The sequence below is a fragment of the Macrotis lagotis genome, chromosome 6 (genome assembly GCF_037893015.1).
Source record: "Macrotis lagotis isolate mMagLag1 chromosome 6, bilby.v1.9.chrom.fasta, whole genome shotgun sequence".
Classification (NCBI taxonomy): Eukaryota; Metazoa; Chordata; class Mammalia; order Peramelemorphia; family Peramelidae; genus Macrotis; species Macrotis lagotis.
In genome coordinates, this window is record NC_133663.1 from 222,130,177 (window position 1) to 222,151,186 (window position 21,010).

Consider the following 21,010-nt stretch of genomic DNA (forward strand, 5'->3'; position numbering starts at 1 on the left):
CTAATGTCTAACAGGTAATAAGTAGAGAGCCTGAATTCAAATCCAGGTCTTCTGATTTCCTATTCTGCTTTTGTTTCCATATATTACTTTTCTCATGCCAAAAGTTCCTCCTCCTCCTCCTGCGCCCTCCCCCATCTTTTCCTCGTTCTTATACATTGTGACAAATATTTCATGATATTATTTTTGGTCATTGCTTAGAGTTTTCTTTTTCAGATCCATAATCAAGTTTCTACTTCAGGATATGGTTGTTAGAAATCATTATAACAAGCCCTCATTATACAGTATCCTCAGATAGCAGACTCTTATATCAATCTGCTTCACACCATCTAGTAGCATGTAATAGAAGAATGAAGCATTACAGTGAAAACTCATTCACTCATATACACACACACACACACATATAGATAGGAACTTTGATTCTCAAATAAGCACTCCTTTTGTTTGGTCAATGAACTCTTTTATGTGCTGTGGGATGCCTAGATAAAAATGTTAACCCCCTTAATGGGGTATATAGTTTTGTGGGGAAAGGAGAGGTAGGGAATAATGTAAATCTTAAAGCAGGTTAAAATAAATGTGTTTGTGTGTGTGTGTGTGTAAGTGTAATAGGTGCGGCTAGGTGGCGCAGTGGATATAGCACTAGCCCTGGAGTCAGGAGTACCTGAGTTCAAATCCAGCTGCAGACACCTAATAATAACCTAGCTGTGTGGCCTTGAGCAAGCCCCCCATTGCCTTGAAAAAACCTACTATATATGTTCAAATCTGGCCTCAGACACTTAACTGTGTCACTCACATGTCACTTAGTCCTCTTTGTCTCAGTTTCCTCTTCTGTAATATAAGCTAGGAAAGAAAAAGCAAACCACTCTAGTATCCTTTCAAAAAAAAAAAAACCCCAAAACCCAAATGGGATCATAAAGAGCTGGCCATGATTGAAAACAACTGAACAACAACAAAGTACAAGATGATTTTAAAGAGGGAGGTGACACTAGCCTAGGGACAAGGATCCAGAAAGGGCTAAAATGAGAGACATGGCATACTTGAGTTTCTTTGAAGGAGTCCAGGAGGAGAAGTGAGAAGAATGATTTCTAGTATGGGAAACATTGAAAAGGCGCAGAGCCAAGAGATGGAATACTTGTATTTTAAGAAAAAAGTTCTAATTTGACTGGATTGTATATTGTTTGAATAGGAATAATTTTTGGAATGGTATTCTATACAGAGAAAAGTTAAGCATCCAGGAGATGAGGAAGTCAGTAGTTTCAAATTATGCAAATCCCTCAAAAGATAGGGATAAGAAAAAGTCATTGGATTTGGTAATGAAGAGATCAATGATAAATTTATGGAAAGAAATTTTAGTTGGGTTATGAAGTCAGAAATCAGATTATAAAAAGTGACAGAAATGTAGATAGCTTTTTCTAGGATTGACTGTGAATGAGAAGAGACGGAATGATACGTTTGGCAAGTGAGGTTAAAGGTTGGTTTTGTGTGTGCGTGTGTGTATACATATGTACATGTGTGCACTTGAATTTCAATTTAGATTTTTTTAAAATACTCTTCATTTCTTTCAGACATTTTTATTATTTGGTCAAGTCATTTTTTCCCCTCAGTTTATGCTTATTCTTGTTATAGATTCTTGGGTTACTCAGTAATATTTCTGTTTGTGCCAAGGACTGTACCCCTTATATATATGCATGGGAATGGGAAGCAAATTAGACATCTCTAGACTCTACTCCCCTGAAATTTCTGTAGAGGAGACTTTCATTTCTGTCAGGAGAGAAAGTAGGAAGTTGGGGGTCTGAAGCTGCTCATCAAGGAATATATCCCTTCCCTTAAAATGTTAAGGTAGGTGATGTGATCAGATTCAGTGTTAATTAAGTGTACTAAAGTGTTGTTCTGTGGTGATCACTTTACCATTATTGTTGGGGGAAGCAAGAGGACCCCAATTTTATATCTTAGACTTGATTCTGTTCCCACTAAGTGCTAGTGGCACCACAAATACACATAATATTTATCAAAGAAATCCCATTTAGCAAATTCTGTAGCAAAATAGAAATCATAGGAATACAAAGTATTCGGAGTAAGGTAGATGTAGAGGTGGGGTAGAGAGAGAATGGTGGGGGGCATTTGTTAATTTAAGGATATAGTAACCTCATCTGAAAGTGCTTCCAACATTTCACATCTGTAGCTTCCCTTTCTTTTTAAAAAAAATGAACATAAATTAATTTTTAGCCAATTATAAGGAATGGTTGTACCAGTTCTTAACTCTGTCAACAGAAGAGCAATGTACCTGTTATTCCATATTTTTAACATTGACTATTCCCATATTTTATCATCTATACCAATTTTCTGATTTGTTTTAATTTGTACGATTTAGAGCATTTTTCACATAGTTCTTAGTATTATTCAGTATCAAAGTAAATATATAATTTATATTTTTTGGAGCTCTTATCTAATGGGAAATGGCTTTGGATCTTATATATTTGTTGGTTTTCTGCATATCTTTGTAACCAACTCTTATTAGAGAAATTTGATACAAATATTCCCTACCCTTCAACTGTTTCTCTTCATGTGTATAATTTATAGTTTTGAAGGTAACCTATGTGTTTTGTTTTGATTTTTAAATGGCATATAACAGATATAATAGGTTCTGTTAATTAGTTTTGTTTCCTATGTTGTCTGATTTCACATTTAAAAGGTTTTTTTTACTAGATTTTATGATTATAGAGATTTTAAACATAGAACCTAATGTTTATGGGGGCGGCTAGGTGGCAAGTGGATAAAGCACTGCCCTGGAGCCAGGAGTACCTGGGTTCAAATCCAGTCTCAGACACTTAATAATTACCTAGCTGTGTGGCCTTAGGCAAGCCACTTAACCCCGTTGCCTTGCAAAAATAAAAAAAAACCTAAAAAAAAGAACCTAATGTTTAGAAAACACTTCCCAGTCTCTTCCACCCTACCCCTTATTAATCTCTTCCCCCTTTTCATATATATGTGTGTGTATATATATATATATATACATTGATATATATGTGCACATATATATACACATGTATATTTATATTTAAATAATAATATTTAAAGCCTTTCTGAGAAGAACCTGTTTCTGATCTATACATGATTTTAAAAAATCAGTGTTTTCTTTTTCTCATATGAATAAACTCCTAATTTGGTAATAGAAAGTGAAAAATAATGCAAAAGGAAATTTGAAAGGAAATTATCACTTTAAAAATGCATACATGCATACATTAACATGTATTGATATATGATCATAAATTCTTTTTTGTTTTTGACAAAAATCACGGATGCCTATGTAGAGGAAATATGGAAAGGTCTTTATTTTGTCTCTTTAAAAATGTTTTTTGTAGAGGCTGAATTTTTAGTATTTCATGTGAAGGGGAAAAGCATCATGTTGCATTTAAATATCTCTTATTCCTCTTGAATTCCCTATAATAACTTCATACAGCATTACTAGTAGTATAGGTTAAATAGATTGAAAGAATGAAAAACACCTAAATCTTTATGAAAAGAATCCTAATCCAGAAAAAAAAATCAATTCAAGACACTTTTCACTGGTCACTCTCCCACTTAAGCTTTCTCCTTTCAGATAAAGAAATTCTCATAGGTGTATTTCAAGAATCTTTGCTTTCTTTGATGATAAGTACTACTTCACTGATGACATTGAATACAATAATAAGGTCTCACATTTAGATAGCACTAACTATAGTTTACAAAATAGTTTGCATGAACTATTTATTACATATGATGCAGATTAGGCAGCTGGTGACTCGATGGACAGAGTACTGGCATAGAGTCAAAAATTGTGCATAGTTTAATAGTTTTTTGGGCACAGTTCCATGTTGCTTCCCAGAATGACTAAACCACCAGTCTACGAGCAGTGTGTTAATTTGCTTGTTTTCCCACGATCTCTACTGCATTTGTCATTTTCCTTTCTTTGTCAGCTTAGCCAAACTGATGTCTGTGAGCTAGAACCTCATAGTTGTTAGAATTTTCATCTTTTCTGATTAATAGTGATTTAGAGCATTTGTGGATGAGGTTATTGCTAGCTTGGATTTCTTATGAAAACTGCCTTTTCACATTTTTTTTCTTTTCACATATTTTGACCATTTATCATTTGGGCAATGATTCTTATTCCTTTAAATTTGATTTAGTTCCTTATACATTCGATGAATGAGACCTTTTTCTGAATTCCAGGTCTTCTTTGTCCCCTGGGTTACCTTAGAGTACTTTGGATTCCACCACCAATCTTCCAACCTCTGTCTTGGTTTGGTTGGTTCCACCTCCTGGCTTGTGGGTTGTCACAAACCTGGGAATTTTCTACCTGTCTCTCCCTCCTGCCATCATCTCAGAATTCCAAGTTTCTTCATCCCCCCTTCCTCCTCTTTTTTATCTCCCTTCCTGTCCTCAATCAGGCTTCATGAATCCTTGGACCTTCTCTTTCAAGTACTCGCAGGCTTCCGGTTACCTTGCACTAACTTCTCTGATAGGATCCCTTTCTCAGTGTCTCCTAGGCTTTTGGCTTGTTTTTTTTTTTTTTTTCCTGCAGTCTAGGGTGGTACTTATTGTTATTTCTCTTTGCAGTTCTTTGTCATTATTTTATCATTGTATATCTTTGTGGGGAGTATATATGAGAAAGTTGGACTCCTACAATATCATGCTGTTATTTTAAACCTGAAAGATATTATGAGGAAAGAATCAATAACCTGGTGATTATATGGATATTACGCTTTTTTAAGGATTTACAAGGCAGGAAACTATTTTATAAGATTAAAATGATTTGGGATTAGATATGTTGAATTCTAGGTGTCAAGACATCTATGTGGAAATATGCAGCACGTTTTTTAGGAATGTAAAAATTGAAAGCTCAGGTCACATTTGAGGGCTTTTCTCTGTAGAAGTGATAATGGAAATTTTAATAGAAGAGTTTATATATAACCTTTTCCTATCATAAAAATAAACAGCATTCAGTTCATCTCACATACAAACCATTTTTCTGGATATAAAAGATACAAAATCTAATAAAAGCAGTTCTTGTTCTAATGGTGCTTATGTTGTCATAGGACTGAAAATTGAATGGTAAAGTTATTCCTTTTTGGGGGGGTTGGAATGAAAAGTTGGACTTTAGGAAAAGGAAATGATAAGCATTGGCTCAAGAAGTAGGTAAAGAATCAGAGCAGTAATAATATAGAAAGAAGAAAGTTTTAAGATATAAGAGAGTAGTCAGTGTGCTGAGATAAAAGCTCAGGCTTTGGTGCTTTTTCAGTTGTGGATAATTGATTCTAGTTCAGATACACTGGGGTAGTGGTTGAGAAGTTGTATTGTTAGGGGAAAGGAAACGATGCTTGGTGAGGAAATGGTGGCACAAAATTAAGAGTTTGTTAGTAGTAATAATGTAAATAGCTGAGGCATTTGCTGGATGTAGGAAAAATAATTCAAAGTAAAAACAAACTTGAAAATGTTCCTGACAGACAAAGAGAAGTCTATAGAGAAAGATGATTGAATTGGAAGAGGTAATATTTGAGGGATTAGTGTCCCAGAAAATATAGCTTGAGAGAAAAGTAAAATTGGAGAGGTTAACAGTTAAAAGGAGATTGAACCACCTTTCTTTGAGACAAGAAAATTGGAAAAGAAGATTGTTCCAGGTAAAATTTGCCCTTTTTGGAAACTAAATATGGTAAATGTTTTTATTTCTCTAGTAAGTTAGAAAATTGTTCATTTGTCAGTATTGACCAGAGGGAGGTTTTGTGTGTGTGTGTGTGTGTGTGTGTGTGTGTGTGTGTGTTTGAAGGGGAGGGAGCACTATAAAGAGAAAAAGGAATGGAATGATCTAGCAAATTAATAATAGAGGAATAAGAGAATTGTTAAGGTGTAGAGTTTGGGATTCCAGGGCCTCCCTGCAGGAGAATTTGTGATATAAGACAAAAATGAAACAGTCCTTATTCCCAAGAGGCTTACATTTTCTCAGGAGAAATAACATAGAAATAGAATAAGAATAGTACTCCTTAAGAGACTCAACCCCCCCCCCCCCCATCTTTGCATTTTGAGACCAGGAAATACACGAATATGTTCAAGGAAATGGGTGGGGAATGGTATTAGCAGTTGGGAAGATCACAAAATGCTTTATGTTCTATTGCTTTAAAGGTATCTAGGGATTCTAGAAGTCAGGTGAGAAGGGGAGGATCATATTTTAGGGTCTATAAAGGCACAGAAAAAGGAGATGGAATATTGTATGGGGAAAAAAAGTAAAATGACCACTTTTGTAGCATGTGTGAAGGAGATTAACATACACTAAACCTGAAAAGGTAGGTTGAAGCCATGTTCTGAAGATCTTTAAAGATCTAACAAATAGGTTTATGTCCTAGACACAAAGAAAACCATTAAGATTCAGTTGGTCAAACCAATAGTCTACACCTTTACTTTGGCACTCACTTTTGTAGAAAATGGTTTGGAGAAGGACAAGTCTCAAAGTATGAAAATTGATGGAAGGAGTTTGTCTCCAAGCACCAGGTGATAGTCTGAGACATCACTTATTATGCTAATTGATTTTTGTTTTTTGGTATCATTTGTAAATTGTCAAATCCTAACAAAAATGATCTAAGGATTAATATAATCTCATCTATTCATATATTAGACTGAAGAACTAGTGTGAAGTGTTAAGTTGATAAATGTACACCCCTTAAAAATTAAATTGATTATGTTTTGTATAGCTTTTATATATTCACATGTAAAAATTATACTTAAACATTCCCAAAGCAACTTCTTACTTGTCATCATTTATTATACTTGTTGATTTTTTTTATTTTTTAAATGAAAAGCAGAGTAACTGAATCATGAATATTTAAATTTTTAAATAACTTTGATTATACATACCAGTTTTGTGAGATATTCAAGCCTAGCTGGGATAGATGAGTAATAAGTATCTGGTGAGAAGTAAATGTTTCATAAAGAAATGATAATCATGATTTAAGGAACAGCACTCTTATTCAATCTGAAATAGTAAGCTACAATTTGTGATTAGATCTAGATTTAGTCTTGAGTATGCTTTCAAAAACTTTATGAAGGCAATTTCATTTAATTATTCTAGACCTTTTCTATGTGACAGCTTACTCTTTGATTCTAGTGATGATGAGCAAAATAGTATTTGCATGTGAATGTGTATGCATATGTGTATATATATGTATATGAAAGATATTTTCATCATTAGCAAGGAAGAATATGGAAGGTATTCGAAAGGTGAGTTGATGAAAATTTTCATAGTAGCTTAAAAGTTTCATTTTTAACTTGTAAATATTATTATAATAAATTATTGTAGAGAATTAGACATGTTTTCTAGATTCATAGACTATAGTCTTTGAAAATTGATTTTTATTTTAAATGTTCTGATTATTTTAAAATTTAAAATGTAAGTGACTTTGTAGTCAATGAACTTAAAAAATGTGTTTGAAAAACAATTTAAGCTCATTTGCGTAAAACACTTATCTAGTCAAAATTAGGTAAAATGCCTTAAAATTCAGGCATTCATATTGTTTTAATTTTGTTTGTATTTTTTTCTCAGTTTCCATTACAAAGAGTAGTGCAAAAACACAATCTTCCCCTTCCAAAGTGACCCGGCGTTCAATGCAGTCTCCACAGAAAACTGCTCCAATACCAGCACAGCGGGGCAAGAAACCAGGTCGGGCTAAACCACCTGGACAGACTTCAGTCCCCAAGAAGGGCAGGTCTCCTAAAAATGTTTCCCTGACAAAAAACATCTCTCACACTGAAAATCTCAAAACAAGAAAAAAAGGCCTAAAACCAGGAAGAAAGGTTAGTTATACCTACTGCTCATTAATTTATATTGCAGTTTTAATAGTGGCTTATTGTTTGTATAACATGCCGTTTAGAAGTTTATCTGCAGTATAAGTGTCTTTTATTAATTTAGATGATTTTCTATTTTCTCATATGCCATCCATATTGGTAGTCTTTTTTTGCAGCTAAGTAAAGTAAGACTTTAAAACAGTGTTAATTTGACTTCTTAAAAAAACCACCTTGAAATTTGAGTGTGGGTATATTTTCTTTTAAAATTAGTCTTTTGAAACTCAATTTTTTAAAAAAAGTTATGCTAAAAGTATAACATTTTAAAAATGTAAAATTTGTACAATTTTAAATTTAAATGGGAGCTTAACTTTAATGTGTAAGAGTATATTGATTTATTGAGAAATATCTAATGATATTTGCAACAAGATAAGTGGTAACCAAAAAACAGTGCTCTTTGTGGGTTGTAAGTGGCATAGCAATATCAAGGAAAGAAATAATAAAAATTTGCAATTCTAATTTTTTGTGACATTTCTTAAAAGATAAAAACAATACAATAAATATGCAAAGTTATTTCATTTTTTCAGTTATTAAAATTAATTTGGAAGCTGGGCAACTTTTAACTTGTGTCTCAAAGATTTGATGTAAGTTTTTTAGGTTTTTTTTTTTTAATTAGGGCTGCTCCTGCTTTTTTCCAATATGAGGATGCCTTCTTAATCTAGATATTTTTGTTTTCAGAGTACTACTGAAATGGTAGTAGTTGTATCATTAGTATTTAATTGAGAAAATTATACAAAGCTACTGTGAATTCAGTAATGTTTTTATTTGATTTTTTATTTTTAAAATCATAACAATACCAATATATAGTAAAAATAATAGTACTTATAAATATGAAACATGATTGCCAATTTATTCAAAGTATACTTGCTTTTTATTACACTGAATCATCTTACATAATTTGTTTGAGCTAAATCAGTATAATTCTTGCATCTCTTAGATTCAAGGTCCTTGCTTTAATATATTGAATACTAGTTAGAAACCATTCTTAGGCAGCAATTTTTGAGTGTTTAGACATGATAAGGAACTTATATAGAGGTATAATAATACAAAATAGTCTTTTATTACAAGTGGAAGAATCAGAGGAAAATTATATATGTCTGAAACTCTTAATTGAGGAGGTGGAAATTATATTTTTTGTATTTAAGGATGGTAAATTTAAGGATGACTATGGTTTCATTTTATCTGATCTGTCTTAAATTGTAATTTTTAAAAAAAATAAATTTTGAGTGTATTCTTAATATATAAATTTAGGTAATATTATGTTATACAAAAACTATATTTGTTAAACTTCCTCAAACCCATTTTGCATTGGTATGACTTTAGTAGAATCATCTATTTAATTGTTGATGAGGGAGAGTAGAGTTTTCTTTAAGAATTTAAATTTTTAGGGACATCTAGGTGACACAGTGGATAGAGGTGCCAGGAAGACCTGAGTTCAAATTTGGCCTCAGACTTAATAATTGCTTAGCTGTGTGATCTTGGACAAGTCACTTAACCTCATTTCCTTAAATAAATAAAATTTAAAAAATAGAACTCATTTTAAAAAAGTATTTATATATTAAAAGGTGAAAAATATAGTCATGGAGATACCGAAAATAATGAGAAAACATGAGAAGCATGAGAAAGAAAATGTAAACAGTTGAGCTGTTCCAAGCCCCCCCCCCCTTTTTTTAGGTTTTTTTCAAGGCAAATGGGGTTAAGTGGCTTGCCCAAGGCCACACATCTAGGTAATTATTAAGTGTCTGAGACCGGATTTGAACTCATGCACTATGGACTCCAAGGCTGGTGCTTTATCCACTGTGCCACCTAGCTGCCCCCCAAAGCACTTTTAAATAAATTTCAGCACAAAAATTCACGATAGAATATTCTGTATTGGCTGCATGCCATTAATTAGTGTGTTCTGATTTTTCAGAGTATTTTATTGAAAACAGCAATAAAATATTGGCTACTTTTTTAAAAAGCCTTTTAATCACATAAGTGAAGAGTCTGAAGGAAAGAATTAAAAAGGGCAGGAAACCCTGTACAATAATGAAAAAAAATGTTCCTTGACACTTTTTTTGGGAATGGGGTGTGCAAAATTATTAAAATTCTAAATTAACTTTAATAACAAATGTCTTGAATAACTTTATAGTTTAACATTGTGAGAATTATGAAAATATTTTGGAAAGTGCAATTGTTTTAAGATTATTATTATTAGTTTTTCAGAGATGTTTGACTCTCACATGCCTTTCCTTACTTCTGAATCTCTGTCTTTGGTCTCATCTAGAGAGAGAGAGAGAGAGAGAGAGAGAGAGATTTCACATAAAAGACTAGCTTAGCACTGTTATTTCTCTGTTCTACTTGGGTTCCATTTAGTTAGTACTTGATAATCACTTATTTTCCTTCATCAGGAAGTAAATACTCAATCTAAAAGGATTTCATATGCCTTTATTGACCCAATCATTTTCATGAAAGGAGTTATAGTTCACTTTCTGTGGATATCATGCCTGATTACAAGACCTAAATACTATGATTAGGCTTCATGTAGAGGCAGAAGTTCTTTTGCACTACTTTTTGTATTCAATAACAATAATAACAAAAACAACAACCAGTATTAATAAAATACTTTGAGATTGGCAAAGTGCTTTTTTTACTAGTTTTTCACTTTTGATTCTGGGTGCTTGTTAACCCCAGTTGTCAGATGAGGTTGCCTCAGGGTCACACACACTGTTCAGTGCCTAAGTGCTCCTGGAGGGACACTGTCCAAGTGGTATTTATTCCCCTTTTATAATAAACTTTGAGCCTCAGCCTTGTGAAGGCTTTTGCTCAGGCATAAAACCAGTAACTGTGCTTGGAATCGAAGTCAGTTCACTCCAGAGCTGAGCACTCACAGACTACATAGTGATTATGAGTCCATCTCTGTACTCTTTTCCACTGAATAGGTTGCAGTACAGCACAAGTTCTTCAGATTGTAGGCATTTTCTATCCAATTCCACGAAAGTGCCTACTGTGTGGAAGGGACTGTGCTAGGCACTGACAATACAATGGCAAAAATAAACTAGGCCTTTTAAGGAGTTCACATTCTATGATAGGGACACAACATGTACGTAAGTAATTGAATACAAATTATCTGCCAAGTAATTTCAAGAATGGAAGAATTCTAAGAAGTGAGATCAGAAAAGAACTCCTGGGCAGAGCAGTCCCTTGAAAAAAAAGACAGGGATTCTTCAGGAGTGAGGGGGCAAGGAGTTTATTGCAGAGCAGGTAGTGGTTGTTGTTTGTCTTGAAGAGAAATATGTTACTAAGTTGACTGAAATAGAGACTATCTGAAGGAATAGTAAGATGAGAAAAGACTGGGAAGATGAGATAACAGAATGAAGGCTGAATTAGCCTCTGAGGTCTCTTCTAGCTCTTACTGTTGTGATAGTGTACTTGACCTGTAACTTTTTTTTCCTTCAATACTCTTTTTAGACATTGCCTCCAACACCAGTTCTTAATTAAACCTCCACCTGGTCATTCCTGTGTCTGATATTGTATTTGTTTTTTTCTTTATTTTGCTTCTATATATAGGTAATTTACACTCTGTAGAATGCAAACTCCTTGAGAAAACCGTTTCATTTTTTTCCCCCTCAGCCTTTAGCACAGTGGGCACTTAATAAGTTACTTTCTTACTTAATTACTTAATAAACCCTTTCTCTAGGCTTTGGTTCCCCCTCTGAGTGATAACTTGGTGAAAAAAAATGAACTTAAAGGGAAGCAGCTACTATTTCAAGAACTGCATATGCACATATTGATCCAAATTGAACTTCACTGTATAACAATCTAAAAAGGCATAAACTGACTGTCTAGGACTTCCAGTACTGGGATGAAGTTGTCCTAGTGAAGCATTGTCTTCAGAACCTTGAGAATGTCCCACACATTGACTAGGTATTTGAAGTTCTTCAGAAATAGCTTTTTCAGAGTCTCTTATTTGGAGGGATGTAGGTGTGTAATACCTACTGTTGCTATGATATATTGGTGTAAAATGCACAGATCAAACAAATTGAAAAACAAAAGAGGATTGGAATGTCTACTGAATGAGTGGGACTGGAGTGTGACTTTTTGAGAAGGAACCTGGTTTTTTTTTTTTTTAAGAAAAGGATTAAGAGCTTGTTTTACTGTTGGAAGCCCAGCTAAGTTCTGAATCTCTCAAGATTTCCCTTATTTAGTATGACCAGGGAAGAGAAGGTCCCAGAAGCAGCCCTTGAGGGAGGAACTTAAAGCACCCTGCCCTTCAGATCTCTTGGGACCTTATGGAGCCTAAGAATGGCTTTGATAATGCTGCGTCTGTCATGCATAGAAGGAACACTTCAGTGAGTGCTCTGGTTCACCCTTCAGGGTTATGCACTGTGGTGTAGAGTCTGGACCTAGAGCCAGAAAGGTTAAGGCTCAAATCTGTTTCCAAAACTAATTAGCTTGGGGTGGCTAGGTGGTGCAGTAGATAGAGCATCGGCCCTGGAGTCAGGAGTACCTGAGTTCAAATTTGGCCTCAGACACTTAATAATTACCTAGCTGTGTGGCCTTGGGCAAGTCACTTAACCCCATTGCCTTGAAAAAAAAATTAAAAAACTAAATAGCTAGAGAGCCTGGGCAAATCTGTAAAATAAGAAGGTTGATCCAGCTCTTAAGACCATGAGCCTATGACAGTAGAATAGGCCTTGAAATGTAAAAACTACAGCGAAATTTAGCAGAGGTGCATCATTGTTTTTATTTTAAGAGAAAAATTTCTAAAAGTTTGAGAAATTTTGGGAATGGGTAAAGGAATAAAAAAATTAAGATAAGCATGAGAACTACTGATAAAGTATTCCCCCTCTTCCGAATTGGTCACTACATTAGTTGGCTTTGTTGTTCAGTAACATATTCATTTCTTCTTGACCCACTTGGGGATTTCTAAAGGCAGAGATACAGAAGTGGTTTGTCGTTTTCTTCTTCAGCTTATTTTACAGCTAAGTAAACTGAGCCAAACAGGGTTAAGTGACTTCTCCATGGTTACTTAGCTAGCAAATAGCTGAAGCAAGATCTAAACTCAGGATGATGAGTCTGACTCCTGACTTGTCACTCTATCCACTGTGCCAGCTAGCTGCCTACCCAGTTGACTTTACTTTGATACTTTTTCTTTGTTGCAAATGGAAGGTTCTGTTATGGTGGTAGTGTGATCATTAAGAGGAAATAACTAGTGTAAAAAACAAAAGACAACAGGAGTTTTAGCAAGAAATTAATCCTAAATACCCCAGATAATTTTGTGAATATAGTAAACTATAGTTTCTTTTGGGGTGGCTAGTTGGCACAGTGGATAGAGCACTGGCCCTGGAGTCAGGAGTACCTGAATTCAAGTCCGGCCTCAGACACTTATTAATTACCTAGCTTGCTTGGGCAAGCCACTTAACCCCATTGCCTTGCAAAAAAACCTAAAAAAATATTAAAACAAACTATTAATATTCTTTATCTCATTGCTTTCCAACAAATTTTGATATGGTGCAACTAGGTGACACTGAATCTGGAGTCAAATCCATCCCCAGATATTTCATAATTGTGTAACCCTAGGTAAGTCCCTTAGTGTCTACCTCAGTTTCCTCTTCTTTAAAGTGAAGATAATAATAGCAAACCTCCTAGGTTTATTAAGATAAAATGAAATATTTTTAAGAACATTTGCCAACCTTGAAACATTGAATACATATTGCTTTTATTATTGGTCTTGTTATTATTATTTACAATTCAGTCATTTCCAATTCTTTTGCTTCTTCACAAAAAAACCTCACTAAAGATCAAGGAGAAGATAACCAATTCCTTAAGTCTCAGAGAAGATGTAATGGCAGAGTAGAAGGAAGCAGTACACTCAGGCTTCTATATACCCACACCCACACTCACATCCACACTTATTTAGAATACTCATCAAATTTACCATGCTGATTGAGAAATCCAAGGAAAAATTTAAAAAGGTTTTTCTAGCTCAAGGCAGTATAGCTTTTCTCACCCTGTGAATGAGAAGTAACCAGGAAGGTGTTTACATGAAGTTTTACATGAAGTTTTCATGCATGGAGAATCAAGTGGGACCCTGAAATACACAGAACGACAAGAACCAGCACAGAGGGACCTTAACCTTGTGAAGGGAGCAGTAGGGAGGCCAGCTTGAATCTGTCATACCCTTGAGCAATTTTACAGAACTATAATAAACTGAAGAGTGGAACTCTACTTAGAGAGGGATTGTAACCTATGGTTTTCATGAGCAAGGATGCAACAACTATGAAGCTCTGGAGGAGAGCAAGGCCTCATTCTCCTCATTCTGCTCTGGAGCCTGTAGTAGGATAACTAGGGCAAGAAACTCAGACCAAGGAGGAGCCTGCAGTGTTGTTGTCTCAACATTCATAGTACAAACAGACAGGACTCCAAAATACCTATAAGCAAAGCTTCAAAGAAAAATTTAGGTTAGAAAAAAATTCAATTAGAATTCCTGGAAAAAATAAAGCAAGAATTTTAAAAAGTTAAAAAGTTTTTTATTTTTTTAATTAAATGAGTATCAGAAGAAGGTTTAGAAATTGAGTGAGAGCTGTGGAGGAAAAATAAAGGTTTTAACAGAAGAGATACAAAACTAACCATATAACGCAGACTCCTTAAAAATGAGGGTGGAACAAACAGAAGTAAATGACTCCATGACACAAGAAAAAGTGAAATAAAAGTGACCAAATAAATAGAAGAAAATGTAGTGTGTCATATCAAAAATAGTTGACATAGCAAGGACAGGGAATTTAAGAATTATTTTACTGCTGGAAAACCGCCAACGAAAAAGCTATTTCCAAGAATTAATGAAAGAACACTGAAGTGTTGTAGAAGTCAAAATGAAATTAGAAAGAATCTATCAGTTGCCTCTGGAAAGAACCCCCCCCCAAATACTAGCTCTTAAGACCATCACAGCTTCATGATCAAAGAAAGAAAAATATTGTGAACATCCAGAAAGACAGATTCTAAATAATAAGTGAGCTTCTGTTTAGGATTATACATAACTTAGCAGCTGTTATATAAAACAGTAGAGAGTTTGTAACGTATTCTAAAAGGCAAAAAATACTGATAGCCAAGAGTAACAACCAGGAAAACAATAAACTTATAGAGAAAAACTGGAATTTTAATGAAATAGAGATCTTAGAGGCATTTCTCATGAAAAGATGAGATGTAGTAGAAATTTTGAAATAGAAACAAGAAGTCAAGAGGAAAAAGTCAATTTGAGTGAATAATCATAGGGGATTAAAGAAGGATGAAATGTTTATATTCTAATATATGATATTATTGCTACTCTTGTTGCTGCTGCTGCTACTCCTGCTACTAATAGCATTAATAGTGCTATAATGTTTGCAGAGAACTTTGCTCTTTCCATATATTTCATTTTATCCTCCAACAATCATGGAAGGTAGGGACTATTTCTCCACGTTTGCATAAGAGAGTCTTGCCCCATAACTACCCTTAAACTCTATTATCGGGGTAGTAGAGGGAATCAAATAGGATAGGGTAGAACGAAGGGGTGGAGAGGTTTCATTTTCATCTTACCTGGTCAGTGGAGAAGCATTAAGAGAGGATTGATTGGGGGAAAAAGAGAAGAGGGGCAAGGAAGCAGAAGCAGATTGAATCAAGCTTAGCTTACAGGTGCATGTAACAGTTCTCATTATTTTTGGTAGAGTTATGGAGGATTACATAGAGTGGGTGAAGATGTATGAATGGATTGAAGGAAACTCATTGTAGATGGAATGGAATGAGTCATGTATAGCAATCTAGATTACCAAAAAATCTAACAATATATTTACTCTAAGCATACTCTAAGCATACCTACTTCCAGGGACTTGAAATAAAAGATTGGGGCAAAAGTTAGTATGCTTTAGCCAAACTCAAAAAAAAAAAAGATTTCAGACTAAGCAGCAGCAAAAAATAGACTTGATCAAGATTAAATAATGCTGAACTATATCAGACAATGAATTAATATGTATTTAGTATGTCAAATGGCATATAATCTGAATTCAGAAAATAATAATGTTTTTCAAATATATCCTGAAAAAATATCTTTACCTGCTTAACTTGAGAATGAAAGAAAAGCTGAAACCTTGTTACAAATGCAGTCAAGCAAAAAAGTTCCTGCCTTTTTCACAACACTTCCTTTACCTATTAGGAGGTAGGAAGTGTGTTCATTCCATTTTATTTGTTTTGGAAATATTTCGCTCTGCATTCAGACTACATTGGGTCTTTCTCTGTATGTGGACAGCCTTTTCCATCATGATCTGACTCCTATCATGAGTCTTTTGGAGTTGTCTTGGATCTTTGTTTTTCAAGAAGAGCTAAGGCCATTCATAGTTGATCATTGTACAGTATTATTGTTACCTTGTACAAGGTTCTCCTGGATCTGCTCACTTCACTTAGCATCAGCTCATGTAAGTCTTCCCAGGTTTTTCTGAGAAGATCCTACTCATCATGGATGACATCTCAATATCTAATTCTTGCCAGTGGATATTATATTTTTGTCTTTTTAATTCATGACTGATCATTATGCTGATCAGAGTTCTCAACTTTTTCAAAGTTGTTTGTCTTTGGCATATTGTTTTTCTATGCCCTAGAGTGTTGGACCCAACCATGACAGTAACTGGCAATGGGCAAGCTGCACAGGAGTAGATAAAGGCACTGACTTTCGAATCTCCTCCGGGACCAGACCTTGATGAGTAGGTGGGTTGTCACAGTGAGCCTAGAAGCCTAGGGTGAGGACCTGGGTAGAGCTTTCTTGGGTGCAGATCTTGGTGGTAGTAGCAAATATTCAAATGAGAACTTTAGAAGTTGGAAATGAAGAAAGGTTCCAGATGAACTTCAACAGTTGAATATGGGTCAATGGGTCCTGAGAGCAAGTGAGTGCGATTCCGAAGGGACTGGAAGTTCAAAATATTTTTTCTTTCATCTTGAAGCTGGATGTTCTTAGGAGTTCTTATTCTGTGGCTTCTTTCAGGAGGCAACTGACAGCCCTTTTCTCCATCTTCCTTTTTCCCTCTGTTGAGTCAAATGTATTTCTGTTCTGAACTTTGTGTGTATGTATGTGTATTCTTCCCTCCTTTGCCCTGTTCAGATGAGAGTGAGAGACTTTATTATTTTTCTCTTGACTTTTATGTTTTTATTTCAAAATTTCTACATCTCTGATCTTTTCATATATACTATAACTGTACTAAACTCTATATGTATATATGTATATTCTTCACTCCTTTATTCAGTTCAGATGAGAGTGAGGTTCAAGGTTCAAGTGAGGTTCCTTATAATCTTCTCTTCCATCTTGTTCCATTTCCCTCAGCCAATCTAATGAGAGTTGGCTTCAGATCCTGGGCTCCAGAGTGGCAGAGACAGGTTCTGTATGACATCCAGTGCATTAATCCCAGAGAAGCTGCCCCAGGGAGAGTTCTCTCTTTTTTTGTGAAGGGAAGGGCCACCCTGGAATTGAGAAGGGGCCCTATGTCTTGAAGCATTGTGGAGCCTGGAGTGTATTTCTAAGCGAGATTTTTTTTTTGCAAGGTAATGAATGGGGTTAAGTGACTTGCCCAAGGTCACACAGCTAGATAATTCTTAAGTGTCTGAAGTCATATTTGAACTCGGGTCCTCCTGACTCCAGGGCTGGTGCTATATCCACTGAGCCACCTAGTTGCCCCTTTATGAGTGTATTAATAGCAGAGTAATATAGTCCTATGAATGGCAAGCTGACATTATCCTAGTGTTAAAGATATTCCCAATTGTATCATACCAGTGAGTAACTCACAATATAAAGTTAGAAGCTTTGGAGAGGAAAGATTGTACTGAGGATTAACCCACTGAGAGACAAGTTTGAATGTACCTGGTTGATAAATGCTGTCAACCAGATAGCACAGGCTTGTGCTTTCTTGTGGTGCCTTGCTGATTCGGAAGAATCAAAACCCATTTAAAGCCAAGAGACTCTCACAGTCCATCTCCAATCCTCCTGTTTGTTGTAAATATAGTCCTGGGATGGAACAATTCTGATAAAGGCACCTTATACAGCATACCCCCTCACTGTAATAAACAGAATCATGCAGCCTCCAGTTATTTGATTAGCTGGTGAGGTCCTCTTCAATACTGAAGGGCTAGTAGTAGGGTCATTGTATGAATTATTTTCTGCTTCTGTTCAATTCACACTGTATCCATTTGTATGTTTCCCCAGGTTTTTCTGAAACTGCCATTTTTCCTTTGTCATTTTTTAAATTATTTTATATATATATTATTCTATTATACATATATATATATATACATATATATACACCATAACTTATTCAGTCTTTCACCAAATGATATTCACCCTATCAGATTCCTGTTCTTTGCCTCCCTCAAAAAATTTGCCATTTCTATACATCCTTAGTTACTGTTTTGCTTAATCTAATCTTTTACTTATCGTGCCATTCTTCTTATTACCCCTTGTCTCCATCCTTCCCTTTCCCCTGTTGAGTAAAATTTATATCTATGCAGAACTCTGTGTGTATGTATGTATGTGTAGTCTTCCCTCCTTTGTCCAATTCAGATGAGAGTGAGGTACAAGGCTCAACCCTCCTTATAGCCTTCTCTCCCATCTTGTTTGCTTATATCATTATACATGTCTATTTCCATACTCTGATTATATAAGATAATTTCTCTAAAATCCTTCAGTCCTTCCCCCCATCCTTTTTTTATTTTTATTTTTTAGGTTTTTGCTAGGCAGTGGAGTTAAGTGGCTTGCCCAAGGCCACACGGCTAGGTAATTATTAAGTGTCTGAGGTCGGATTTGAACCCAGGTACTCCTGACTCTAGGGCCAGTGCTCTATTCACTGTGCCACCTAGATGCCCATCCCCCCATCATTTTTGATGTATTCATCTTCCCCTCCTTTTTTATTCTCCTTTGATGATCATCAAAACATAATAGAATGACTCCCAGACTTTCTGTCTAATTATATTCCTTATAAAATCCCTGACAGTAATAGGGTTCAGAAAGGCCAAAGTATCATCTTCCCATATTAGAAAGCTAACAGTTTATCCTTCTTATTGTTTATTCATGTTTATCATTGTATGTTTCTTTTAACCACTTTGTTTGAATATTAGAGGTTTTACACAGCTTTGGTCTTTTCATATGGAATGCTTGGAAATCCTCTTGTTTTACTAGAATTTTGTATTTCTCCTTGTTTGCTTAAACTTAATTTTGCCAGGTAAGTTATTCTTGACTATACGCCTAGATCATTTTGCCTTTGGAATATATATATATTCTAAGTCCTTTTCATCATTAATAGCAGTGGCTTTTAAATTGTGTGTGTCTTTTACTGTGGTTCTCAGTTCTTGAGTTCTTTGTCTCTGGATTGTTGCAATATTTTATTAGATATGGATTTTAACTTTAATGTTTCTGGGAGTTTTCATTTGGAGGTTTCTTTTAGGAGATGCCTATTTCTACTCTGTCTTCTGGAGAAGGAGGGTGGGATTTGGACCTCTGATTCCTTTGGTTTGTGATGATATGATGTGATGTTTGTCCTTCATTCTCAAAGAAGACTATGACATCAGGGAGGTGAGAGGCTAAGACAAGCACATGAACTGGATTTGAATGAGGGAGGCTGTGCTAAGTCATTAACTTCACTTTCTTATCCAGAGTCCTCTGGGTTCAGGGGTCAGAAATGTATCAGGACTACTAGAAATATAGCCCTGCATGTGAGGTAATTGGGGTTAAGTGCCCAAGGTCACAGAGCTAGTAAGTATATAAGGTCGTATTTGATTTCAGGTCCTCCTCATATTAGGACCAGCACTCTATTCATGTGCCTTCCATCTAGTAGCCAAGCTAGGTCCTTCAGTGGATAGAGCAACAACCCTGCAGTCAGGAGGACCTGAGTTCAAATCTGGTCTTAGTCACTTGATACTTAATAGCTCTGTGAGCTTGGGCAATTCACTTAACCATTGGCTTTCAAAAACCGAAAAGAAAAAAAAAAGAAAGATACTAGACCTTTGACAAGTCATTTAAACTTCTCATTGCTCAAGGCTGATCAACACTGGTTTAAGGAATTACCATATAGGTAACTCCCTTTGCCAATGCAAATGGACACCTGGTCTGCAGTTTAACATTTTAGTCACTAATTTTCTGGTACCTTGAGAAGTTCCGTAACTCAAACCTTCTTGATTCAGAGACTGGTCCTCTATTCATTTTGTTATGCTGCCATATAATATAGTAGATCCTTAATAATTTTCTTGAATTAAATTTAAGAGGTCAAAGAATGAAAGCAATGTGTGACTCAGATAAGATAATACTGGTGAAAACACTGAGCATCTGGATAAAGATGTTGGCAGTGTGATTGGTAAGGTTGCTTGTGGAGTGGAGGAGAGCTTGTGGAGGTACAATCAGCAGGGCTTGTGGACTCTAATATACAATAAATGATGGAAATGGAGGAGTAAAAAACACATAATTAGACAAAACCTGTTTAAAAATATTTACATGCAAAGGCATTGTTCTCAACAGAGGGGATATAAGTGGAAGAAAGACTTTTTTTTTTAGTTAAATGGCTTTCCCAAGGCCACACAGCTAGGTAATTATTAAGTGTCTGAGGTCGGATTTGAACTCAGGTACTCCTGACTCCAGGGCCAGTGCTCTATCCACTGTGCCACCTAGCTGCCCCTCAAGAAATACTCTTAAGGAAATGGTAGATATTCTAATGGAGAAAGACAAGAAGATGGTACCAAAACTACAAAATTGCTCACGTACAACTTGAAAGTATTGAATTTTAAGTATTGAACTTTTGCATGTTACTTTGAAATATGGACCTGCTAGTCTATATTTTTTTGGTTTCTCTTCCATATAACTTTTTGTTTAAAGAATTTTTTAAATGGTTTATTTTCAGTTTTGAATTTTCATTCCCTCTGCCCCCTCCCCTATCCATTAAGAAGTCAAGAAATATGATAACCATTTTAAATATAAAATCATGCAAAGCATATTTGCATATTATCCATGTTGTGGGAGAGGAGGAATGCATGAAAAATAAAAGAGACAGAAAATATGCTTCATTCTGCACTCAGTTTACCATTTCTTTCTTTGGAGGTAGCTATCACTTTTCATTTTAAATCCTTTGTAATTGTATTGATCAAAGTAGCTAAGTCTTTC

The 21,010-nt window shown here is 35.1% G+C and overlaps 1 protein-coding gene across 5 annotated transcripts in view; it reads left to right on the forward strand.

Annotated features, from left to right (window-relative positions):
• SCML2 (Scm polycomb group protein like 2) overlaps positions 1-21,010 on the forward strand; it is a 150,397-nt gene that overhangs the window by 92,520 nt on the left and 36,867 nt on the right. For all 5 annotated transcript variants that reach the window (XM_074192332.1, XM_074192335.1, XM_074192334.1 and 2 more), the window contains exon 8: positions 7,568-7,818. In XM_074192332.1, the coding sequence (XP_074048433.1) occupies positions 7,568-7,818 (251 nt within the window). The remainder of the gene's footprint in view (positions 1-7,567; positions 7,819-21,010) is intronic.